This window comes from Oikopleura dioica, chromosome 1 (assembly GCF_907165135.1).
Source record: "Oikopleura dioica chromosome 1, OKI2018_I68_1.0, whole genome shotgun sequence".
Lineage (NCBI taxonomy): Eukaryota > Metazoa > Chordata > Appendicularia > Copelata > Oikopleuridae > Oikopleura > Oikopleura dioica.
In genome coordinates this window covers 6,358,427-6,381,832 of record NC_137291.1, presented here as the reverse complement: position 1 = coordinate 6,381,832, position 23,406 = coordinate 6,358,427, and the positions used below count along the sequence as shown (strand labels likewise).

The following is a 23,406-nucleotide window of genomic DNA, read 5'->3' as shown; positions in this document are numbered from 1 at the left end:
TTATGCTGATCCGCATTATCCGCTATGTTTTGGGTCGACAAAGTTGTATTTTTGCGTAAATACGAGAAAAGACTAACTAACCGGTGAACTCATCGTTTTTGCTAGAAAATGAACTCATCGGCCAGTCATTCTTTCTTTGATCTTCTGTCTTACCATAGTTACTGTTGCATTTGTTTTCTGACGTTTTCTTTTCTGGCCTCGCCCTTCCCAAACTGGACACTCCCGGCGAATATAAACGAGCCCAACTCATAAGCTGCCTGTGTGAGAGTTTCGTTTTACTACCTGTAGCTGGCTGAGAATGCGGTTGATTTTGCCATTTCTAGCGCTCGCGTCAGGAATCGCGTGATGAATTTGAACTGAGAGATGGTCGAAACTGACTGTAATTATACAAAAATTCATCGCAAAACAGCGGTTTATATTGACGGAAAATGGGTGCCAAAGTGTTTCAAAAACAGCTGCGCGATGGGCCGTACAAAATGCTGCCCTACTTACAACCAAGGTCTGGCTAGGCTAGCAAAACAGCTCGAGGATTTTGATTTGGGCCTTTTTAGTCGCCGAAATTGCGAAGGAGAGTGAACAAGGGCCCGAGGCGGTGCCCTATGATTACGAAGAAGAAATGGCTCAAGGGCCGGTCATTATGCCCGCGCCTCAAGTGCGAGTGTTTAATATCAAGGACTGGTTCGGCAATTTGATGGCCGAAAGCGGAAAGTTTGACTGGAGTTATGGTTTTCATTACTCCTTTTCTTATAAGTTTTTACGGTGAAATAACTCTTCAAAAAGCAATCTCCGCCCGAAAAACTGGATAAAAAAGATCTTCTCCCTCTTCCAGCGGAAGTTCATGCCAGACTTTGTCCGACCCCAATTCAGTGTAACGTCAAAACTTTGTCAAATTTAGACTCGTGATCAAAAGGGCATTTTTCCAACTGCCAATTTCAGATTCGAATCGGCGCAAAGCTCTTTGAAAAAGTCGCCGATTTGCTCAACAACGATTTGGAAGATTTCGAGTCACTCAAAGAAAAACTTGGTAAAGAGATGGCGGAACTCTTGATCAGACTCAAAGATGACCTGGAAGATGTGATGGTCATTTTGACCAGCAATCTTGACTTCGACAAAGATGTGACTGTAATAACACTTTTCAAGAATACAGTTCGCTAATTTCCCATTTAGATAGCCAACTTCAAAGAAGACGTCATCGACGTCGTCATTGATCTTCTCGAAGACCAACTTGGACCCGACTCTTCCCGGCCCATCAAGGAAGTTCTCAACGAAGCGAAAAAGCGAATCTTCAAAATATTGGACGAAGCGATTGAGGAAGCTTCGGTTGTGCTCTTTGATGAAGTTGTCGAACTCATTGAAAAAATGACGTATGATGATGGCTTTTCTGTCGAATCGCCGAAAGGTAAGATTTTTCTCGAAAATATATTGAAAAGCCCGGTTTTAGATATTCTCCTCCTTGATCTCCTCCGAGCGCTAGAACTTACTTTTGACCCAAACGGAGATCTGAAACCGGCTCAATTCATGAAACTCGTGAAAAAGAGCGTTTCGAAATTCTTGAAGGACTTCGGCAAAATGGAAATTATCGACAAGATCATGCTCATTATCGACAGGCTCAGCGCTTCAGACAAGCCCTTCCATCAGGTTCCCCTTGAAAGAGGTTTCAACTCCTGATTTTTAAGGCTTACGAGGCATTTCTTGAAGGAGTAATGGACGTTCTTGGGGAAAATGGAACATTTAACGATGTCATTCATGATTTCAAAGCTTGGGTTCAAAGCTTCTTTTCTATTCAAAATCGCTTTGAAAAATAGTTTTAACCCAAACAGTCAACATGTTGGAAATCATCGCCGATGCGTTGGAGAATATGATCGATTCTTTCGCGAAAATCTTTAAAAAGAACTCATATTGATAATAAACGAAATGACTTGTCTGAATTTTTATGGTACTTTAAGAAATCAAGGAAGAGAAAAGAGCGAAAAAATACTTGTGTCTTGTTTTGTTGTCACAATTCTTTTATTTAACGATAAGATTTCAGCTCATTTTCATTGCATTTGGAAGGAGCATTAAGAATTCTTTCTATTCTGCATGAAAAGCTTCTGTTCCAAGAATCGCAAGGAACGTCATTCCATTTACCAGTCGATCTTCTTTGAACACAATCTTCGCGGCCTTCAAGGTTGCTTGGTTCGCCCGCTCTCCAATTCAAAACTGGACTTTCTTCTCCCAAAGGCGTGAACCACTGGTTTCCATTCACACGAAAAATTCCTAACCACTCCTCGTTAGGATGATCTCGGTCTTCGAAGAACTCAAATTCTTGCTGGTTCAAGAAAAATGCCACTTCGCCTCCGATTCGGTTACAGGTTGCCTTTGAAGAGGGAAATGTCGAGTCAGAAAAATCTGACGTCATCGGTCGGAATTCAACGCATCGTATCTATTTCGTTTTTTTTTTGACGATTGACAATAAAATAAAGGAAAGAGTAGTCTACCTTTTCAATTGAAACTGGAGCCGAACGAAGACTTGTTTTTGAAACGACTATCGGCGTCACTATTCCTCCGATTGTAAAGAGAGCGATAACTATCTTCAAAATAATCGAAATGCCCTTTAGTTTTTCCATCCATGATTTTTGTTCCGTTGCAAGTTCTGAGGTAGAGGGTGCACTCGGAGAATTATTAACGACGACTGAAAAATAAGGCGGGGGAGATTGGGAGGGACTTGTTCCCGGGGCTGTCTGCTCTTCTGGTCTTTCATCGCTGAAAATATCTTCAATTTGATGTTCAACGAGAGATTCTTACTTGTTAACTTGCGAGTACTCATCTAGATTCAAGTCTTCCGGGAGTTCGCATTTTCCAAAACTAGGCATTCTCTTTATATAAAACTGCTTCCTTTACAAGTGAAAAGTTGATCCTGAGACCAACCGGCGTATTCTTCCGATAGAGCCTTCAAACATCATATCAGATTTTTTGAAGAAATTATCCGTGATACTCATACTTGTGAATCACAACTAGTTAGCCTTGATTCTCACAAAATCAACGTCATGTCAGCAAGAATCGCGGGCTTCTCGGTTAGCGTATCCTATGATTGAATCGACTTTCCGACAAGCGGTGATTTTTTGCCGGCGCGGTGGGGCCTAAGCCCTGAAATTACCGGCTCAGTAGAGTTTTAGACGAATTCTGTTTAATAGCAGCAATCAGACTCACTTTCTTCCAAATTAGTAGTCTGAGCTCGCTCCTGCTGAAAATTAATGATATCAAACTAAGGAGAATATTATATTGACGATTATAGGGCAGTTTAAATGTGGGAACAGTAAAATTAAAAGAAATAATTTTTATCCTCTGTATTGTCCGCTCATTCGATTTCTGTAGCTGGGCTGAGAGTTCGAACGTGATCCAGAGTTGCCAAAATTTCGGGAACCAGAGCCAGAATTATACGAACGGGAATAAGCAGAATTGCGAGAATTATACGTGGGCTTTCTCGACGGATATCTGTTGTTCGACGAAGAAGAGCCGGAATACGACGATCGAGAAGGGGAATTTCGGGCATATGAAGGGGGTGACTTGTATTGAGGCTGTCTGTATTGCTTTCGCTGGGGAGCCTGTGGCGGCTTGTTTTCTTGGGGGCAGGTGCATCCGGGCGAGTTTCCACTAGAGGAAGCTTTTTGGGGTTATCTCTTTCGGTAAATTATTACGCTTATACTCTTTCTAATATAGTCGATATTAAAGCAAAGATTTAACCCACTCCTTGTGAGCTCGAATTCGGTCTTTTGTAGGATGATCCAGAACTTCTTTGATTACCATAAGATCCACGAGAATAACCTGATGACGATGATCTACCGCTTGATGAATGGGATGATCTCGATGATGAAGATGATTTTGATGGTGAGGAGGAGGATCTTGTTGTTGAAGAGGATCCGGAAACTTTGGCCCACTGAGGGAAAGGGCCCATTTTCTCCGGAAAAAACATGTGATTCATCAACTCGTCAAAACCCTTGAAAGTGCTGGCATTTGGCGGCCTATTTTGGGGATTCCACTGGCCAAAGTGTTTCTGGGCATCAGGCGAAAAAACAGGCGCAAATCCCATCGTCAAAGTATTATCATCTGACTTGCCATCTTTCGAGGCCCAGGAAGCAACTCCGTACGTTTTCATTTTGCCACCGTCGCCCTTGCAGAAAATCGGCCCACCGGAGTCGCCAGCACCGACGATCGCCCTGTTGCTGTTTCTGAAGAGAAGACAGTTTTTGCCGGATCTCTTGTTGCAGTTCCAAATTGTTCGGAAACCAGATGTTTTCGGACTCTCGGAGACGAAAGTCACTGTTCCTTCTTTTAGAACCTCTAAAAATGGGTTAAGAAAACGGTTGATAGAATAGTCTGGTCTCGGCAACCTGTGAAGAAAACCTGAGTCAGGTTTTGAAGAACTAAAACAAAAAAGCCGCTAAGCTCTTCAAAACCTGACTCAGGTTTTCTTCGCAGGTTGCCGAATCAAGAGAATCGGTTAGTACCTGAAAATTGTCCTTTGACATCTGTTATGCCGTTGCCAATAATTGTGCATTTATTATTTGATCCGTTCTGAAAATGGTTTTGGAGAAAAAATGTTTATTCGAGCTTACCAATAAATTTTCCTCGAATTCCTTCCAAGTAGCAAGCTCCGCCTTCGCAGCAGTTCGTCCAAGTGGAATCGGTTTCGCCAATTTTACGATTGCCCAGTCATTGTCCCAAATCTTCTCGTCCCATTTGCTGTGCGAGCTGCCAGTGAGCTTTCTGCCGAGCAGCTTGACGCTTTTGATTCCGACCGTGTTGGTGCGTTTTTCGCTGCTTGAAAGGTGTTCCGCTCGCTTGTTTGTTCCGAAGGCGACGAGATCACTGTTTCGGGGTTTGCAGTGGGCGGCGGTTAGAATCGTTGTTTCGTCCAGAATCGATCCGCCACTAGAAATTGAGATGAAAAATTGTCGAACTCGTTGTTGTTCTAAAATATTTTTGATCATTCATGTTTTCGAGAAATTCAAAAGAGAAAATAAATCTCTCATTTTTGACTTTTCTTTACCAGTAATGTTGATTAAACCGCAACATCGCGACGTAAGAAGGATATTTGGTTGCACTGCGAACTTTTGTTCCTCCCCTGACTCTTCCTCGTTTCTTTCTCTTTGCATCAGCCGCTAGAAAAACAAGAAAAATGCTCAATAATCTCATTTTTTGTCACTCTTTTCTGACGCTGGAGGACATTTTAGCGAGAAGAAAACAGTTTTTCTAGAGATTTTTACGAGCAAAATTGAAATTGAAATTTTGAATTTTTCGAAAAATATTTATTTTTGATAACAGGGCAGTTAAAATGAGAAAACAGTGAAATTTGTAGAAAACATGATTTCTTATCCTCCGGGTCTGTATCGACCACTGATTCGATTTTGATAGTTGGGCCGGGCGTTTGAGCTTGGTGATCCAGAATTGCCAGAATTTCGCGAGCCGTAGCCAGATTTCGGAGGATTGTAAGATGGTTTCCTCGGAGAATATTTTGAATATTGATTCTGGTAGGATGATCCAGAGGGAGAACCAGAATTATACGATCGGGAATTGCCAGTGTAACCGGAATTGCGAGAATTATAAACTGGTTTTCTCGAGGGATATCGGTTGTTCGATGAAGAAGAGCCGGAATACGGCGATCGAGAAGGGGGATTTCTGGCATATGAAGGTGGTGGCTTGTACTGAGGCTGACTGTATTGGCTTCTCTTGGGGGCCTGAAGAGGCTTGTTTCGTGGAGGGCAATAAGAGCATCGGGGCAATTTTCCACCTGTCGTGCCTTTTTTGGGTTTGTCGTTTTTTTTTTCTTTGAATTGGTTGAACAATTTTAATTCATAAAAATTGAACCCTGCCTTGCGAGCGCGAATTTTGACTCTGGTAAGATGATCCAGTGGAAGAACTTCTTCCACTTTGATAAGAACCAGTTGAATAACCTGATGAGGAGGAGCCTGAGGAGGATGCAGAGCCTTTCGCCCAATCAGGCAGTTCTTTCTTGAAAAAATAATATTCCATCATTTTGTCGAAGCCCTGGAAAGTGTTTGCATTCGGCGGTCTGTTTTGAGGATTCCACTGGCCGAGGTGTTTCTGCGCCTCTGGAGAGAAAACAGGAGCGTAGCCCATGAACCCTTTTTGAAGGTCACTCGCCGGGCCGTTCGTCGCCCAAGAGGCAACTCCAAACACTTTCATTTTGCCACCGTCGCCTTTGCAGAACATCGGCCCGCCGGAGTCACCAGAACCGACAAGCACTCTTTCCGTGTTTTTGAAGACGAAACAGTTCTTCCCTCCCAGATTCATGCAGTGTCTCATTGCTGGCGCGGATCGGATCCCCCGACAGAAGGTTTTGGTTTTACGAAGCTGACTTTGCCTTCTTTCATAACCTCTGAAAAATGATTAAATTCTAAATCGAGAAGTACAGTGTAGTCGAGTTTACCTGAATACTGTCCATCCGTTCTACCGTTTCCAATTACAGTACATTTATCGTTTCCTTTCTTAAAAACACAAACTTAGTCAAAACGAGTTTGAATTCATCGTTTACCAAAACATATTGCTCAAACTCTTTCCAAGTGCCAAGCTCAGCTTTTGCCACAGTCGGTCCGAATTGAAGCGGTTTCGCCAACTTCACAATAGCCCAGTCGTTGTTCCACGTATTTTTCCCCGCAATGATGTTACCAATGATGTTGACGCTTTTGATTCCGACCGTGTTGGTGCGTTTTTCGCTGCTGGAAAGGGTGCTTCCCCGTTTGTTCGTTCCAAAGACGATGATGTGATCAGTGCTGGGTAGGCAATGAGCAGCAGTAAGGATCGTTGTTTCGTCCAAAATCGATCCGCCGCTAGAAAGTTGAAAATAAGAATTTTGATTATTTTCTTACCAAAAAGGAAAGAAATTTTTTTTAACAAGCGCCACATAAGTGGGATATTTGGTGGCGCTGTTAACTTTCGTTCCTCCCTTGACTCTTCCTCGTTTCTTTCTTTTTGCATCTGCCGCAAGAAAAAACAGGAGAATGCTCAAAACTCTCATTTTTGAAGATTTCTTTATCTGAAACTAGCAGCATTTTCAGTCAGAAGATAACAACTTTTCTAGAGATTTCTTCCAATTCAGAATTGTACTCCGGGGGGGGGGACCCATAATCGATCGATATCTACAACTGAAGTAAAACATGGACAAACTCGAACATTAGAGATTTCCGATTGTTTTCAGACATTTTCCATTTTTTGCATTTTTTGTCTGTTTTCTTCGTTGATTTCTGCTTCCAGCCCTGGGCGTTGCGTTTTCCCACGGTCGCGCGCGTGGGCGATTTTCAGCTTTTTTTGGGCGGGAAATCGAGCGCGTAATGAATGTTCGTTTTTCGACAAAAAAGCGAAAGAGAGAATGACTTGTGAAGAGAAAATGATAAAATGAAAACAGCTCTTTTTCAGAGTCATTAAGAATTCGCGATAGGCTCTATATTTACTGCCAGACACTTATTGATCTATTTTTTCTTTGTTTTGAGAAGCTTTATTATTTTCTGTTCGTTAAAATTCAAAATCTTCAGAAAAGTTCGAAATGGGAAAAAGCGGGGCTCGCCGCAAAGGTGGCTCCGTCGCGGGCACCCCAAGTCCCAAAAAGTTCAAGCCAGCCAAGTTCCAAGAAATCTTCGACGCGATGAAAACTTACAAAGGTAAAGTTTTCCCTTCTATCTTCCATGCTTATCACCCCCATTTTAGACGACAGCGGGGACCTTATCAGCGCTCCTTTCAACCGTCTCCCTCAAAAACGCTCGAATCCGGAATACTACAAAATCATCGAATCCCCAATTGATCTTTCCACTATCCAGCGAAAAATAAGAAACGACGAGTATCCTGATTTCGATCTTTTTCAAAAAGACGTAGAACTACTCACAGACAACGCGAAAAAGTTCTACGACGTAAATGACAAGGAACTGGGCTCTACAACTTGAATAGAATCCTGAGGAAACCCTTTTATTCTATTCTTTCTATTCTGACAAAGCCGCTACGCGGCTTTTTATGAATCGCTTTCCTTACCTTTTCCTGAGCTCAAATTCTTTGTTTCCGAGCCCACTACAGGAGTATATTGATGGTTGCGCACTATGGGCAGTTTTCAAAAAGACGCTGGCGAAAATGGCTAGCAATGCGAGTTCCAGCGAAGAGGAATCGGAAGACGAAGCAGAGGAGGAGTCTGAGGAAGAAATCCCGATTCCACGACCGCGAAAAACGGCCAAAACTCCGAAAGCAGCGAAATCGGCAAAAGCAACTCCGGCGAAAAAGGGACCGACTGCGGTGAAACCGGCGTCGGTGAAGCCAGAAAGGCCGGACGATGAAAACGATTACGTGATCGGAGATAATGATGATCCGTACTCGCTGTTCTTTGATAACATCGTGCTGCTAACAGATAGCGATGGAGACCCGATTTCCGGGCCGTTTTTGCAGCTCCCCTCGAAGAAACAATATCCTGATTATTATGAAGATATTACACAGGTACGAAAGACTTCTGTCATTTACCCTATTCAATTTTTGTAGTCTTTTTTAGACAATAACTTCATTTTTAGCCGATCGCGTTGGACAAAATCCGCCAGAAGGTGATAAAAGGGCGATACAAAAACCTCGAGCAGATGGAAGACGACATCGTGCTCATGTGCAACAACGCTCGAGAATACAACATGGAGGGGTCGCAAATCTTCATGGACGCGACGCAAATGATGCGAGTCGCCAGGACGAAGAGAATCGAGATCGAGGCGCAGTTCGGCGATCAAATGTCTGAAGGCTCCGCGTCGCCAAAACCTTCGCCGAAGAAAAAAGAGCCAAAGAAAAAGGGGCGCAAGTCGCATAATTCCGCGCAGGACAACAACGAAGAAAGAGCCAAAGGAAATCGTCTCCAGCGATCTGTCTACAACGCGCTTTTTAGCCAGAAAGATCCAACCGGGCGGCAAGTTTGCGCGCTCTTCATGGTCAAACCCGATCCGGAAATCTACCCAGACTACTACCAGATCATCAAGGAGCCGATGGACATGGGCAGCATCGACAAAAAGATCTCCAGCGGGCAGTACTCTTCTCTCGAAGAACTAATGCAGGACATTAGTCTTATGTGCAAAAACGCCAAACAATACAACGAGCCAAACTCCCAAGTCTTCATCGACGCCAATATTCTCGAACAAGTAGCTACCAACAAGGTCAAAGAGATTTGCCAAAAGAAGAACATCCCTGTCACTCCGGAGAAGGTAGGAAAAGCGGAGACAATGACTCAACCTGGCTGGAGAGCCGGACCAAAGACCAAGTACGATTTCATCCTTCACCGAGTCAATAAGCAAGAAGACGGAATGGGGCGAAATCTCGCGATGATGTTTCAATCGCTGCCATCGAAAATCGAGCTGCCGGACTATTATCGCGTCGTGAAGCGACCAATGGATCTGGATAAAATCCAAGCGCGGGTGAAAAAAATCCCAGAGGAAAACGGCTACAAGAACATTGAAGAATTCATGGAAGAACTCCTACTTGTCTTCGAAAACGCGACGATTTATAACGAGCCCGGTTCGACGATCTACCAGGATGCGCTGATTCTCCACAAGGTGGCGATCGACTGTTTGCACATGATCGAAAACGGAACGCGGGAAGATCCAAATCCAGTGTTCAAAATTCAGGATCCTCAAAGCTTCCTTCAGCAGATGATGCGCGATTTGCAGAAACACATGTTGTCGAATTCGAACTTTCAAAAGATCGAAGAAGTCCTCGCCGATTTTATTCCAGTGGAGAGAAATCGACCGAGAAAATTGGGAGACATTGGCGTTTGGCTTGACGCGAAGCGATACAGAAGACTCGACGTCTATCAAGGACATGTTTTCTCGCTCTTTGAGGCGATTCGCGAACGATGTGAGCCGGGAGATGAGATTTGGAAGCTTTCGCTGGAGCTGCACAAGCAATTTATCGAAAAACGAGATGTTTTGACAAAAAGCGGACAGCTTTATTCCTCCCCTGCTTGTGCTTATGGCCTGGGGGATATAGAAGACTCCCTGGAAGATCTGAAAAAGCGACGTGAAGAAGGAGACTTTTCCCCGCAAAACGGCGAGACATGGGACGTCGACGCAATGTCAAACATGTTCCAAGTAGAAACAGAAGATATCGAGACCGAAATCAACCTTGGCAACGACGGCTGTACCTATTTCCTGCAATATCACATGCCCCACCCGCAGCAAAACATGCCTCCGATTCTCTACAAAATCGACGACTGCGTTTACCTCTCGGTAAACGACACCCGCGGGCCAAGAATCGCCAGGATTGTCAAAATCTGGAAGGATCATCAAAACAACGTCATGTGCAAAGCCATTATGTACCACCGCCCCGAAGAGTGCCAACACGAGCCAGTGCGAAACTTTCACTTCAAAGAACTCATCATGACTGGAACGGAGCACATAATTCCGATGCATACGATTCGCGGAAAATGCTGCGTCCTCGTCAAGCCTGACTTCCAAACAATGCGACCAGTGAATATCCAGGAAAATCACGTGTACTTCCACGAGGCGAACTACAAAGAATTCATCGAAAACGGACAGCCGAAATTGATGCTGAAAAAGATTCGAAGCTTCAAGCGTTATTCTCCGTCGAACCGCGTCGTCGACGACGAGTACTTTTACTTCACCGACAAGCCGATTCCGCTGCTCCCGACTCCTTCGCCACGGCTCGATCAAATGGTCAAAGCGGAAATTCGCAAACGAACATTCGAAGCGCAGCAAAACGGAGCTGCAACTCCAGCGCAGCACCAACAGCCTCAGCACCACCCGCACCAGGGCTTTCCTCCTCGACCGGGTTTTGCGCCGCAAATGCATGCTCGTCCGCCGATGCATCCTGGATCGCCTTATCATCACCCTGGCTCGCCAGTTCCACCGCCGGGATTCATGCATAGAATGCCGATGCCACATCTTCAGAGGCCGCCAATGTCCCACAGGTAACACGAAAGAACAACCCAAGATTTTCCATAAATCCCTCGAAGGGAACCCCTAAATTATCGATTTTGGAATGAGATGCGCGCGAATTTCGAGTCCTAAAATCGATCATTTTCTGGGTTCTCTTCGAGGCGTTTTTGTTTTCAATTTATCGGCAAACTTGGCGAGTATATCTCAGTTCAAAAAAGAGAGAGATCATAAGGAATTAATGCATCTGTAGCCCTCATCCATTCGCTAATTCCCCTGGGCCGAGCTATCCGGCAATTTCTTCTCCTGTACCTATACAGAGAGCGCCGTTTACTCCCCAAATGCAGGTAATTATCATTTTTTCCTTCCCTTTTTAATCGTTTTTTCCAGCAAACGCAAAGCTCTCGAACCGAAACACCCAAAACAGGCAAAAGAACGAAGGGAAGCACGAAAGGTTCTGGCTTATCTCAAACTGGATACACTCTCTTCACAGCCGCGGTTAATAAACAAGTTCGAGAGGAAAACCCGCAATCTGGCTTTGGCGATTTGTCAAAGATCATCGGAGAGCGTTGGCGAGCGCTTTCTGCTGAAGAGAAGAAGGAATATGAAGATAAGGCCAAAGCAAAGGTAAATTGCTGGTCTGTTGATGTTTCATTTTGAATTGATCCTTTTAGGTCGCGGAGGCGCAGAAAAGACTCGACCAACAGAAAGTCGAAGACAAGCGACGCCGCGAAATGGAAATGCTCGAATCTGACTCCGTCGGCGAAGATTCTAACCACTCGCAGGGTAAGTATTGGGTCTCTGAGCGCAGTCGTCACGTCGCGCAGGTGCCTGTTATTCCCATTTTTAATGACAACGAATGGGCGCCAAACTGGGAGTCATTAGATAACATCCTTTGCGAGCCCTCAGACCCAGCTCAAGGAAAGCATTCAAAGAACTAAAGCCCTCGTTAACGCATCAACAGCCCGATATGCCTGTTAAAAGAATCTGTTAGCCAGGGTTTGGGGCAAATCAGGAGACATTTGAGGGGTCTCAAAGCGACATTACAAGCAAACATGAGAAAAAACACCGAACGCTCGCAGATTTACATGATTTACAAGCAAAATTGATAAAAACAAAGGTAGCTTTTGAAAAGAAACAACGGGTAAGTAACTCGAAGCTTTAGCAAGTGCACAGTGACGCATTAAATTCTGTGAAATCGCTGAGAAACAAACTTATAAAAGGAAAAATACCAATCGCACCGATTGATGATTTTGCGACTATCCTTGAGCCAGTCGAATTTCCCGAGGCAAGTACTCAACAAAAGACAAAGGAAGCAAATAGAACTCTTGGGAACCTCAAGCCTGTCAAGATATCAAGTTTAAATACTTCTTCCAGTAAGATTTTCTCAGAAGAAAAAACGACGATTTATCATCCCAACTCTCTTTTATTTTTGCATGAACTTCATTTATCAAACAAAAACTTATTTTTTCTTCATATTTTCCACATCATTCTAACCTTCCTTTTCGTAGCATTCCAGCCTCAAAGCCCTGGCCAAGCAAATGGACACCCGCCTCCAGCAACACCGCAACAGTACGTCGCAGCAAATCCAATCGCACAAGCTCAAACCGTCGCTCAAACACACACCGTCACTAGAATTGCTCAGAGCCCGATGAAACCCCACACAAACGGTAAGAAAGAGACAATTTGTTTCACATCTTCACGGATTTTTAGTTCGACAAGGAGAAATTCAATCACGAGCGATTGGACCGTTGGTAACGAATCCTCCCAAACCGACGAGGGTTCTTCACTCGGATGCTTATATGAAGTACATGGAAGGTTTGGACGGTGGAAAGCCACCTGCTTCGAAGTGGGACAAGATGATCGCTTCTGTTCATCCTCAGCGAGCAGAAACGATGGTAAGCCCTCAGAAAGTTTTGTAGTATTAATTCTTTCTTAAGAATCTTCCAACGCACTGGCTACGAAACCAGGGCAACCACCGAAGCCTGAAGCAAGCCCTCGTTCATCTGAAAGACGTCCTCCTCCGCGATGCTGTGAATCCGCAGTCGAATACAGAATGCTAAATCTCCTTTCTTTCATCCTCCCGAATTCCATTTTAGTAAAATTTATTATCACATGTCTAACTTACAAACTGCCTTCCAATAAAACATCTTGCTCATTAGCTGATTTGTCAATTTTATTAAACAAGGAGCATCGCAATCATAGAAAGGGAGAAAAACGCAACTGAAGCGCTTCCACCCCCATCTCCATCGCCAGCAGATTCGCAGGTAATCTCAACGGAGCGGCTCTTCGTCTTCCCAAGAGTAGCTTGGGCGGTGAAGACAGAGTCTTCGCGAATAGAATCGTTCTCCTCGACAATTACGTCGATTCCCGGAATCTGGTGATTTGTTAGGACCTTGCCATTTTCGCATTTTGCTCCAGGAGGCGCTTCATTTATAATTTACACCAGTTTCACTTTCAAAAGTTTTAACATTGTGTAAATTCCGTTCCTAAATAGAAATCGACATCGTTATCTGAAAGTCGTTGCATGTGAGGCTTGACTTTTGAAACCCATTTAGTGAAATCGGCATCGAATTCTGGAGTTTCGGCCGTGTCAAAAACTGGGGTAGGTTGAGCAGCCCGGGCTGCGCAAGCGTACACTCGAGGGAAGATATTTTTCAGGAGCAGTTCGGATGTTAGCAGCGACTCTGAATATGATAGGGGAGAAATCTTCCGCGGCCTTACCGCTCCAAGTTGAGCATTGAAGACCAACAATGTTTGACTTTTTCGACTCTTCTAGTTTGACACAAGCATCTTGCCCGTTTGCATCGCATTTGTAGTTTGGTGGCACAGGAGTTCCGGGGCCGAGAGGGGACCAATTCATGGCGAAAGCAGAGTTTTTGTACAAATCATAGACCTTTTTTGGAGCTTACGACTTATCGCCACATGAAGGGGTTATTCTTATGATTGATGCATTCAGTGATATAAAAGCCCTTCCTGGAAGCCGTAAATAATCTTCATATCAGTAAATCTATTCGCCCAGTAAAATCCCGTTTCCGAAGGATGCGGCTCATTCGGATGGTCCAAATACAGATGCGTAGCTAACAAAAGAAAGAATCATGTTCAAATTCGAACTCCTCTCAACTAACCGGGCGTCATGACAACTTTGTAGTCTTCGTTTGCAAATTGGTATGGCCAGTCTTTCACTTCTGATTCCCAGTCAATGTTCCAGACGAATACGTGGACATTGTCAGAAGCAGTCATTCCGAATTTCTCGAGTGGCTGGACTTTTGGAAACGCTACTTGCGGTTGAAAATCGTAAATCAAGTCAGATATCTTCCTTGATTTAGAACCGCTATCCTTTATCGGTCCACTTGTCCAGGAAGGACTCTTCCCAAGCTCCCGCTGTAAAGCCATTATCCTGAGGACGTTTGATTTAGGAGCCTGTCAATATTAACGGAAGCGTTTTACCTTGACAATTTTCATGAACTTTGAAGTAAAATACCACTGAAGCTCGCTCATATCCGTGGGTCTTCCGTTTTCCCAAGAGCTGTTTGGATCTTGTCTATTTGCCTCGATCATTTTCTCGCAAGACGGAAAATTTTCCCAGGGGAACTTTTGATCCCCAGCATAATTTAGATGTGCTACTTCGTCGCCTCCAAGATGAATGATTTCATGGAAACCATTGAATTCGTCGTGCACGGATTTGAGATAAGAAATCACTGTCTCCAAGAAAGTCCAAGTGGATTCCTGGCAGGGATTCATTACATTATCGGTGAAGAATTGCACGCTAGGAACGTCGAAAACGGTCTGATTGGGATCGTGAAGGAAGAATGTTTCGTCGTTTCTAAGTTTCATTGCTTCTATAGCAGCGCGCGCGTGTCCAGGGCCGTTTATTTCTCAAATTAAACTTCAAAGACACTCGAAAGTTCACTCGAGGCTACCTGTTATGACGTGGATTCCAAGGTCGGCAGCAGTCGTCAGGAGCTGCTTGTACTGGTCGACACTAAGGAAGCCATTTTGTGGTGCGTCCTTAGATAACCCACTTCCGTACTGAATTTTTTTAATTAACCTTGTTCTGAGGTATTGTTTAGTAACCTGAGGAATCATGCATGGCTCGTTTTGAATAGGAGCACATCGATGAGCTCCGATTGTCGTTAATTCTGGCAAGGCAGGAATCTCAATCCTCCAACCTTCATCATCCGTCGCATGTAGATGAAGATGCGTCATGTTCACCACGGCCATTTCTTTGAGTATTTTTTCCAACGTTTCCAGGCTGTGGAAATTTCTTGCGATGTCAACGTGCAACACTCGTATTTCCAAAGAATCGTCAGTAACTGGAGCGATTTCCGCGTCTGTCGAGGGATCGTTTTCGTTCTGGTTTCGTTCGTATCGTTCTTCAGGCGTCCACGGTAGCCACTTACTGGATTCTTTGTTAAGTAGCTGGCTTTCCTCAGTTGGGTCTTGCACAAAATCCTGTGTTTTGCAAACAGAGCCTTTGCATTGAGTACTCAATACCTCTTCGATTGCAATGAATTCTTGATCAAGGTCGATGAGATAGATGGCACTTATATATACAGGCTCCGCGCGTGAAACTTCGCTTTTACTAAAATATGCTTGTCGTGTGTTTTCATCCCCGTGTTTTTGGCTGTCATCATGAGTCACGAAGTAAAAGTTCCCAAAGAAATCTGATTTCGCAAGTGAATGAGGATTAGCGATAATTTTGTAGCCAATTTCTTCATCTTTTGGATGCGAATCGCAGTCGCGGAGACAACGATGAGTACCAGGGTATTGAAAAATATTGCAATTTCTGAAGCCCAGCGAAAGACCTGGCAACTCTCGGGCTTGTTGCATTTGTTCGCTTGTCTCTCCAGTCGGCATCGGTGTGTCAAAGCACAATTCCCATTTGTCTTTAATCGAATAAGCATAAAATCAAAAAACCAGTACATACGTGTTGCATTGTTAGCCAAATCTCCAGAAGGAGTGATAAAAAGTTCGAACTCGTAACCTCCTTTGTCGAGCCAATTACTGTTGACTTTTACTGATATCTCTGTATTTGTAAGTCTATTTATTGGCCACGAGTGGGGACCATCGTGGCAAAAAATTCCCGAAAAAAGAAGAGGAAGCCTCATCTTAGATATTTGGAACAAATGCTAGAGCAAGGAAAAATCTCTTTTATAAAAAGTTCGGGGCAAATAGTAACTGAGTAAATATGACATGCAATCGAGAATACGTGCCATTTTATAGGCAACGTTTTACGGTGATTTGCGTCTTTTCGGATGTGAACTTGAATGAAATGATTCGCCCTTTTGTTTTATATTTTGTTTATTGTCTATATGTCTGTCAGAAATGTTTTGGTTTAAGAAATTTTCTTCCTATGGCGACACAAGAGACTCATTTCTCAAGAATTTATTTTTTGTATTTTTAAAATTTAAATACGAACTTGAACAAACTCAAGACGATGATGTCTTCTTTGCTCTGCATTTTTGAAGGGCAGGAAGCTTAAGATCATAGCAATTACGAGCTCGGTATAGATCAAGAACCCGACGTTTTTACTCATTTCGCGAGTCTGACAGTCGTCTTCAATGATTTTTAAATTTGGCACAGAAGAAGAGGAAGAGATCAAGCCCGTTGACGATGAAACGATCATTGAAGCGCATCAGGAACAGCTGGTTAGATGCCTCGAATGTAATTGCATTGGAACTTTGTGGAACACCGCAGAGGGTACAGTTCTCCGGCCAGACAAGGTGAAGACCACATTGCCAGAGCTTGGTGGGGGTTTCTTTATGCCAAAGTACTTGAATGGAATGAAAGATTTTAAAATGAGTCTAAAGGAGGCAAAACGAGTAGCAGAGGAGTTAAATATATCGGCGGATGAGGGTATAAATGAATCGGGACTGATTGACAAGACGAAGGTTAAAATGAAAAGAGCCAGAAAATTCATCAAAAGTGAAATGGAGCTACTAAATATCATCGAAATAAAAAGAGAAGGACTGAGGCAGACGCTCGAATTCGAAAGCCGGAAAACGACAAAGCCTAACAAATACACTGGCTTGTTTTCGGATGAATTCGAAGAGGATGATGCCTGGAAATCGTGGAAACGCTTTGCTGTCCAGTGAGTTTTTAGCTATTTGAAAACATCAGCACTGAATTTTAGTGGCTACGCGACTAAGAAACAATTTGTTTCTTACATGTTCTTTGGCGTCATTTTTTGGTTCATCATCATTGTCATCTGTAAGTCACGACTTCTTTCTTTTTTTGATTGTTCATTCAAGCCAATTATTATTCCTTGCTCGCCTCGAGAATCCAGCCTACCTACTTGACCTCTGTCTGCCAAGCCCGCTTCAAAGAGTGTATCAGGACTACCGAAATGGATTACTGTGCGCATCTTCTTTACGGTTGTAAAACCACAAGAGAGTTTAATCTGCCGGATGAGTTCACTAAGCTCGAAAGTCGAAATGAGCCAGCTCTGGTTTTCACGGAAAAAGAAAACGAAATCAATCTTTTACGATGCAGAAAGCAGAATTTCTATGCTTCGTTTTCAAAAAAGAATTATAAAAAAAATTCTAGTGTTTTAAAAAACGAAGAAAAGATCAGAAAATTTGCCGCCACTTGTGTTCAAGAAGTATTATTTTGAAATCAACGAAGACTGCAAGTTTTAGTCCATGCGAAATTATATGTTTTGAAATAACCAGAACTTCTTCTGACGCGGGTCAAATCTGTCCGTTTGAAAAGTACTGTAAATCGGGATGCCCTTGTGAGTATTATCAGTGCGAGAAAATACAAAACGAACCGACGATGATTCCCGCTTGGGATCTGAAAAGGGGAGAAGTGAAAGTTTTTGGTCGTAAGGAGGAAGAGAAATCACTCGCAATTTACCGGCGAAAAGAACTACGGGAGGAGAAGATTACAAAATACCCTCTTGTTCTCTTCGATTTTTCCAGGAAGGATAACTTTACAGTGCAAATCAATACTGAAGAAGAACCCCTAACACATCATGAAAGTTTCTGAAAAATCTGGTGCGAACTTAGCATAACTCTTGTTTTGAAACTTTGAAGGTCATTGGAGCTTCTTTTCTCAACGGACATCATTACCTGGTAGATGCAAAGGGTAATCTGAAACGAGTTATCGAGAATGGAGAGACCGTTTTGTTTATTCGAAACAGAAACTTTCAAGGGTACTGTTATCATCAAATTCGCTTATGATTCTTTAGCACTGGCTACTTTATGTTTCATTTTTCCTCTTCCATTGGAAATCATCATATTCAAATAAGAAGAAAAGACCATGGAAAAAGTGTCTTTCCCGTTGTCGTTATTTGCTCTCCTTCGAAGAGAAATGACAAATGCTACTACTACGCCCCTGATTACAATTTGAATCGATTTGAAACTGCTCAAGGCTACATCGCAAGCAATCATATCAACGCAAAAGTATCTTCAATAAGTTTTGGTGGGATTTTCTACCTGATGAGCATCAGAATCGGAGATGGGTGGATCAAAATATCAAAGACCGTCGCGCTTAATCGGATCAGAAAAAGTGAAGAACTCGAGAAAGGATGGCGAAAGGACGAGATCGCAAAACCGGTCGAGTTCAGGGATCTTGATTTGGTTCATGTTGTGCCTCTGAAAACGGTTCTTAGAGACTGATTGTTAGGACTCCTACCGGCCCGCAGTACCGGGGGATAAGTGGTTGCCCAACCAACGACTCTCTATAGAATGATTTTGACTAGAACCAGAGAAAGACCGATCTTGGGCGATTGCTACTCGTTCTGGTTACCAGGAGTATTGTTCTTTCAAATATGATGTACTCCTTGTTGCTTGAAAAAGAAGGAAAGTTCCTTACGCTCGGCAACGAGTGGATTGGATCTCTGGTCAAATACGAACATCCGCCGTATTGCTACTCTGGACTTATGGCTCCTAACGACTACTCATATACAAATGAGTTTGGAATGAACAACGACGAGTGTGAGTATTTTATCAACGCCTTTCTCAACAACGATCGATTCTTTCTTCAAAGTTTGGTCTTCGATGCAACTTTTGAGGTTCATTTTGACTTAGGAGAGATAGAACTTTAACCAAATTTTTATTTGATATTCGACTTTGTTTTTCTATCAGTTGAAAGATCTAATTGAAGTCGAGTTCCGTCAGCAAAAAGCACGAAATCTCATGCATGTCAAGGCCAATCCCTTCTTCGCTTTTCACGATGATGTGTTTCCATCTTTCGCTAAGAATCTCGCTTCCCAGCCCCTTTTTCCTCGTTCAGCAAGCAGTTTCAGTCCTCCCTTTCCTTTGGTAATCGTGCCAGATTCGTCGTTTCGCTCTTTCGTCGAGTTCGATCATATTTCTTCATTCGAGCTTGATTTCGATCAGACAAGAAAACTAAATTTTCAAATCAGTAAATGCAAAGAAGTTGAAAGAACGACGAAAATACTCGAATTTCGATCTTTTACTGGGCAGACAATTTTCGAAATGCAGCTTCATCGAAACGATTCTGTTGGTTTAAAATCGGATTTTTTCGAAGAAAATGTTCATTTGTTCTTTTTGAACTATCCATTGTACTCGTTTGAAATTAGATTCGATGAGCGAAGAGATTCTTCCATGTTGTTAAAAATTCAAAACGAAAAAGGGATAATGCTCGCTTCGAAAATAATGAATGGGCTGGAAAAGATTTCAGACAAACGAGTTAGGGTTTTCAAGTTCGGTGATGAGACGAAGATAAAAAACGTGGGCTTCTTCAAATACAAGCAGCGTCAAATAAATATCCTTTCAACCGAAAAAACGCAGGAACGACAATATGCCTTATTTGGAGATGGTTCAATCGGCGAAATTAAAATTCTTCCCCCGAAATCCGTTCATTTATGGTGTGATTATGTTTTCTATCATTTTAAGAAAAAATTCGCCCACCTAAAAAAGTACACCGGCACCCTTGCCGAATATCTCCATCTAGCCGGTTATGCGGTATTGAAGGACCAACTCTTCATTTTTGGAGGATCTTATGACACTGAGAAGGTAAGAGCAATCTTTATTCTTCGCATGTGGGAAATCATAGATTGCGAAACTGTCTGATCACTGTGAGCTCGTCGAAATAGACGACTTTTTGAATTTTTACTTTTTCGGAGCAGGCTCTTCCTTTCTCTCTGTTTTCGACACTCATGGTTAGATATTTATCTAAAATCATTTCATGATTATCCTCAAAGTACTTGTTTGCTTCGACGGCAAAACAGGAAAAGCTTGTCAAATATTCGACGGAGAGCGAGTAACCAACGATACCTTCCATTCAACGGAAATTCACTGGGAAGGTGGGATGGGCTTTTATAAAGGACAACCAACAACGATCGGTGGCAAGCCAGTGAATGACCGTATTTCTGGAAAACCTACTAATTGTCGATACTCTGAGATGCTGACTGATGAAGGCTGGCGCGAGATAAAACGACATCCAAGGTAAAATGCGTAACAATCTCGCCTATAATAGTAACTTTGACTTTTTAGATGCATCTATAAACATTCCGTCATCGGATTGCCTTCAGGAGCGATTGCGACCCTCGGCGGATGGAATTTTGATGAGGGAGTGGACTCAAAAGAAATTTGGGTGCTGCTTGATGACTGGGCAAAAAAGACATCGTTACAGAAGGTCAGCTTCCGGGCTTGGCGTTTTGATGATATTCAAAAATAATTCTAGCAAGTATATCATTCATCTGTTATACTTATTGAAGAAACAATCTACATGTTTCCTGGTGTCAACAACCGCGAATATGCGTATCCTATCCAGCGAATTTTTCTAGGCAAGGGAAATCGGATTGAAATATTATTCAGAAAATAGAAATGTATGCATCCCTTAATAAAGACAACAATGAAGTTTTAAGAACAGAGATTATCGGAAACCATCGCAGCTTCATTCCTCAACCGATAATATTTTTATCTGAATATAATTTCTGTCCAAGAAGACCGAAAGATGAAGAAAGAAAGAGAAGTGGAGGCTAGGTGTAATTTTTTACGATCTGTTTTATTAAAATCAAAAAAATATAAAATTAAACAAATACATCTCCAGAAACATCGACCATTTCTTCGTCCGACGAAGAGGAAAGAGTCTGATCAATTACAGGCAGTGAGAGATAAATTCCGGGCTTGTTTTCTCTCTTTAGCGTTTGAAAGTACTCCCGCAACTTGGAAAAGTGAGATTCGGTCTTTCGGTCGGATGGGAGAAGATAGAATTTGTTCGTTTCGGGGTTTATCCAGTGATGAGTTCTTTTCTTATTTTCAGAAGCTGCGTCGAAGACTCTTCGACGAAGAGTGAATTTGATATTTGCTTTTGAAAAGTTTCCTGAGATCTCTGAGATAATTTTTCCGCTTCCAAAACGCATCTCTCAGGTCTCTTTTCGTGATATCGAGTTCCGAGTTTTCTTGTCCGAAAAGCGCAGTCATGATCGGTTTTCGTCGCATTCTGCGCTTCCTGTTATCATTTTTCATTTTCCGCAACTGCTCCGTTGGCAGCTCTTTTTGATCGTTGTCTGTTGATGAAAAACTAAAAAGAGGGCTTTTTCTCATAACAATTTAGTGGGAAAGAAATCAAATTTTTAGCCCTTTCTTGAATCTGAGACCATTTCTTCGTCTTCCATTTCCACGAAATTTTGCGCCGGTTGGTCATCCATTTCATCCGCCATTTCAACATCTTGATCCACAATCCTCCCGCTAAAATTCTCCGCAAGTTGCATCTTCATTTCCGCCTCTTTTCTCCTTCTTTCTCTTTTCCGCTCCCTATTTTTCCTCAACTTCTCAGCTTTCCATCGTTCTTTGTTTTCAATTGCGGCTTCTTTTGCAGCTTCCAAGCAAAGTTCTTTTAGAGGCGGTTCTTTTTCGGGCCCAAATTCGTCTTCAGGAATGAATTCAATCAAGCTCTCAGCGTCGTAAACTTGGTAGTAGTCCAGGAACTTATCACACTGAAAATTTTGTCTGAATTAATTTCTCTAGAAAAAAAGCGATTTACTTTTGTTTTATGAGGTCGAAGGAGAATTCCATCAAAGTGATTTGCGATTTGTTTTGCTAAATTTCTCGAGTCTCCTGGAGCATGTTCTTCTTCATCGGAGGTGCTGAAATAGTCGTCTTCTGGCTTGATTTTGTCCTTCAAAAAGACATGAGTCTATCGAAGAGTTATGAATACATACGAGGCCTGATTCTCTTGCATATTTGAGAAAGTGCTCTCTGGTTTCTTCGTTGATTTCAACTCGAAAAGCGATCGGCCGAGTATCTTCTTCTTTCTCCTCGCAGTCCATTTTTGAATCTGTCCATCACTTGTAAGAGCGGTCTCAAAGAGCAAACAGATCTAGAATCTAGGTGTAATCATTTTTCAAGTTAAAAATTTCAACAGCAGAGCAACTTCGTATACGCGTCTCAACCCATCAGCTGATATTTTCATCATGAAAATTTCAAGAGAAGACAACTTCGAGTAGGGCTCGGCAACCTGAGTCAAGGAATAATAATAAATGAAAAAATTATTGACTCTGAGCTCGCCTAAAAAAGACCGCTCGAATCTGCTTGACATTTAAGTTTCATAAGCATTTGAGATTTGTTTGACCTTGGAAGGTCGCTTTTAGTAACGGCGCAATAACGAGTTTCATCTTGCTTTTCCGCGAAAAATGATTTTGCTACAGCTTTTGCTATTTTTAAATTTATGTTCTGCGGCGCGTCTTAGTCAGAGAAACAGCAATAGAAAGTCGGGTCCCGAAAGATGGATTTCTGAGGCAATAACTTCGGATAACATTCTTTTCAAAAACAGGATCATGATTTCTAGCGAGAAAAATTCTTCTCTTTCTCCAGCAGAAAACTGTGTGTTAGTGTCGATAGAAATTTTCAACCGCATTTGATTTTCAAATCTAGCGACGCAGAACTTTTCGACAAGTGCGAGAATCAGTGCAAACTCGACTATTTCTCATGTCTTTCAAATTGCGACTCGTCAATTTGTCAAAATAGCTGCGCCATTGATTTCGCAGGTAAAAAAACGACCAAAATTTTGATCATTTGAGTTCGAAGCTTGCACATCGGCTTGTCCTTGCGGAGTTGACTGTCCGAACGGTTGCGATGGGTGCGAAAATGAGATTTGCAAGGACGAATGCGAAAATGCAAAAACTGAAAATGAAGAATACATCCACTGCCGAAATGAAGCTCTTCAAGGCCAGGCAAATCATTTTTAGCCAATACGATATTGAGTTAAATTCAGGCAATTTGTATCGAAGAATGCGAGCCGGAAAGGAACTGTTTCGAAGAATGCAACGAGAGATTGCTGAAAGCTTTGGATTTGTGTCCCTGTGTGGTAAGTGGAATAATGAATTCGAAAGCTGAAGAAAATTAAGTTTGTTAAGGTAACAACAACAACGACGAGTCATCCAAAATCAACAGCATCAATTACAACGACTACTGCTAAATCAACATCATCATCAACGACAAGAACGATTTCATCAACAGCAATAATAACATCAACAACTATTGCAAAAACTGTTGAAACTTGCGCGTAAGTTTTTTTTTTGTTTGATTCT

The 23,406-nt window shown here is 42.5% G+C and overlaps 7 protein-coding genes across 7 annotated transcripts; 3 read left to right on the top strand and 4 right to left on the bottom strand.

Moving 5' to 3' along the window:
* The first annotated feature begins 273 nt into the window (after positions 1-273).
* LOC145711813 (uncharacterized) lies at positions 274-1,805 on the top strand. The gene is made up of 8 exons (XM_081789503.1): positions 274-335; positions 410-499; positions 552-720; positions 781-868; positions 937-1,122; positions 1,168-1,399; positions 1,442-1,638; positions 1,677-1,805. Exons 1-8 carry the CDS (start codon positions 299-301, stop codon positions 1,803-1,805), a joined length of 1,128 nt encoding a protein of 375 aa, XP_081645629.1. The 5' UTR covers positions 274-298.
* Positions 1,806-3,317: 1,512 nt separating this feature from the next.
* On the bottom strand, positions 3,318-5,175 carry LOC145711812 (uncharacterized). The gene is made up of 5 exons (XM_081789502.1): positions 5,030-5,175; positions 4,596-4,911; positions 4,488-4,554; positions 3,724-4,320; positions 3,318-3,643 (listed from the first exon to the last, which is right to left on the bottom strand). The coding sequence occupies exons 1-5, from the start codon at positions 5,173-5,175 to the stop codon at positions 3,318-3,320; spliced, it is 1,452 nt and encodes a 483-aa protein (XP_081645628.1).
* A 694-nt stretch (positions 5,176-5,869) lies between these two features.
* Positions 5,870-7,025, bottom strand: LOC145710004 (tabserin-like). The gene is made up of 4 exons (XM_081787687.1): positions 6,870-7,025; positions 6,536-6,830; positions 6,431-6,488; positions 5,870-6,379 (listed from the first exon to the last, which is right to left on the bottom strand). The coding sequence occupies exons 1-4, from the start codon at positions 7,016-7,018 to the stop codon at positions 6,303-6,305; spliced, it is 579 nt and encodes a 192-aa protein (XP_081643813.1). The 5' UTR covers positions 7,019-7,025; the 3' UTR covers positions 5,870-6,302.
* Positions 7,026-7,535: 510 nt separating this feature from the next.
* On the top strand, positions 7,536-7,937 carry LOC145711811 (uncharacterized). Its single transcript, XM_081789501.1, has 2 exons — positions 7,536-7,658; positions 7,705-7,937. Exons 1-2 carry the CDS (start codon positions 7,544-7,546, stop codon positions 7,935-7,937), a joined length of 348 nt encoding a protein of 115 aa, XP_081645627.1. The 5' UTR covers positions 7,536-7,543.
* A 131-nt stretch (positions 7,938-8,068) lies between these two features.
* LOC145708026 (protein polybromo-1-like) lies at positions 8,069-13,060 on the top strand. The gene is made up of 8 exons (XM_081785638.1): positions 8,069-8,475; positions 8,547-10,936; positions 11,155-11,248; positions 11,292-11,528; positions 11,576-11,687; positions 12,413-12,571; positions 12,615-12,799; positions 12,842-13,060. Exons 1-8 carry the CDS (start codon positions 8,119-8,121, stop codon positions 12,962-12,964), a joined length of 3,657 nt encoding a protein of 1,218 aa, XP_081641764.1. The 5' UTR covers positions 8,069-8,118; the 3' UTR covers positions 12,965-13,060.
* Positions 13,059-16,079, bottom strand: LOC145708035 (N,N'-diacetylchitobiase-like). Its single transcript, XM_081785651.1, has 10 exons — positions 15,832-16,079; positions 14,979-15,790; positions 14,825-14,933; positions 14,352-14,779; positions 14,243-14,301; positions 14,030-14,181; positions 13,880-13,981; positions 13,626-13,799; positions 13,393-13,588; positions 13,059-13,330 (listed from the first exon to the last, which is right to left on the bottom strand). Exons 1-10 carry the CDS (start codon positions 16,010-16,012, stop codon positions 13,081-13,083), a joined length of 2,463 nt encoding a protein of 820 aa, XP_081641777.1. The 5' UTR covers positions 16,013-16,079; the 3' UTR covers positions 13,059-13,080.
* Positions 16,080-21,203: 5,124 nt separating this feature from the next.
* Positions 21,204-22,201, bottom strand: LOC145711274 (uncharacterized). The gene is made up of 3 exons (XM_081788995.1): positions 22,039-22,201; positions 21,861-21,995; positions 21,204-21,813 (listed from the first exon to the last, which is right to left on the bottom strand). Exons 1-3 carry the CDS (start codon positions 22,144-22,146, stop codon positions 21,451-21,453), a joined length of 606 nt encoding a protein of 201 aa, XP_081645121.1. The 5' UTR covers positions 22,147-22,201; the 3' UTR covers positions 21,204-21,450.
* Between the last annotated feature and the right edge of the window lie 1,205 nt (positions 22,202-23,406).

Excerpts from the sequence above, each read along its gene's own strand:
- LOC145711813 (XM_081789503.1), top strand. The coding sequence starts at position 299 with ATGCGGTTGATTTTGCCATTTCTAGCGCTCGCGTCAG. Across the intron at positions 869-936 it reads TTGTCCGACCCCAATTCAGT|ATTCGAATCGGCGCAAAGCT; the intron begins GTAACGTCAAAA and ends TGCCAATTTCAG. Across the intron at positions 1,123-1,167 it reads ACTTCGACAAAGATGTGACT|ATAGCCAACTTCAAAGAAGA; the intron begins GTAATAACACTT and ends TTTCCCATTTAG.
- LOC145711812 (XM_081789502.1), bottom strand. The coding sequence starts at position 5,175 with ATGAGATTATTGAGCATTTTTCTTGTTTTTCTAGCGGCTGATGCAAAG. Across the intron at positions 4,912-5,029 it reads CGGTTTAATCAACATTACTG|TGGCGGATCGATTCTGGACG; the intron begins GTAAAGAAAAGT and ends CTCAATTTCTAG. Across the intron at positions 4,555-4,595 it reads AATTCGAGGAAAATTTATTG|AACGGATCAAATAATAAATG; the intron begins GTAAGCTCGAAT and ends AACCATTTTCAG.
- LOC145710004 (XM_081787687.1), bottom strand. The coding sequence starts at position 7,018 with ATGAGAGTTTTGAGCATTCTCCTGTTTTTTCTTGCGGCAGATGCAAAA. Across the intron at positions 6,831-6,869 it reads AAAAATTTCTTTCCTTTTTG|CGGCGGATCGATTTTGGACG; the intron begins GTAAGAAAATAA and ends TCAACTTTCTAG. Across the intron at positions 6,380-6,430 it reads AACGGATGGACAGTATTCAG|AGGTTATGAAAGAAGGCAAA; the intron begins GTAAACTCGACT and ends ATCATTTTTCAG.
- LOC145711811 (XM_081789501.1), top strand. The coding sequence starts at position 7,544 with ATGGGAAAAAGCGGGGCTCGCCGCAAAGGTGGCTCCGTCGCGGGCACC. Across the intron at positions 7,659-7,704 it reads CGCGATGAAAACTTACAAAG|ACGACAGCGGGGACCTTATC; the intron begins GTAAAGTTTTCC and ends CCCCCATTTTAG.
- LOC145708026 (XM_081785638.1), top strand. The coding sequence starts at position 8,119 with ATGGCTAGCAATGCGAGTTCCAGCGAAGAGGAATCGGAAGACGAAGCA. Across the intron at positions 11,529-11,575 it reads AAGATAAGGCCAAAGCAAAG|GTCGCGGAGGCGCAGAAAAG; the intron begins GTAAATTGCTGG and ends TGATCCTTTTAG. Across the intron at positions 11,688-12,412 it reads AGATTCTAACCACTCGCAGG|CATTCCAGCCTCAAAGCCCT; the intron begins GTAAGTATTGGG and ends TCCTTTTCGTAG.
- LOC145708035 (XM_081785651.1), bottom strand. The coding sequence starts at position 16,012 with ATGAGGCTTCCTCTTCTTTTTTCGGGAATTTTTTGCCACGATGGTCCC. Across the intron at positions 14,934-14,978 it reads AGCCATGCATGATTCCTCAG|TACGGAAGTGGGTTATCTAA; the intron begins GTTACTAAACAA and ends AAAAAAATTCAG. Across the intron at positions 13,982-14,029 it reads CAAAGTTGTCATGACGCCCG|CTACGCATCTGTATTTGGAC; the intron begins GTTAGTTGAGAG and ends TTCTTTTGTTAG.
- LOC145711274 (XM_081788995.1), bottom strand. The coding sequence starts at position 22,146 with ATGGACTGCGAGGAGAAAGAAGAAGATACTCGGCCGATCGCTTTTCGA. Across the intron at positions 21,996-22,038 it reads ATGCAAGAGAATCAGGCCTC|GACAAAATCAAGCCAGAAGA; the intron begins GTATGTATTCAT and ends GTCTTTTTGAAG. Across the intron at positions 21,814-21,860 it reads TTCGACCTCATAAAACAAAA|TGTGATAAGTTCCTGGACTA; the intron begins GTAAATCGCTTT and ends CAAAATTTTCAG.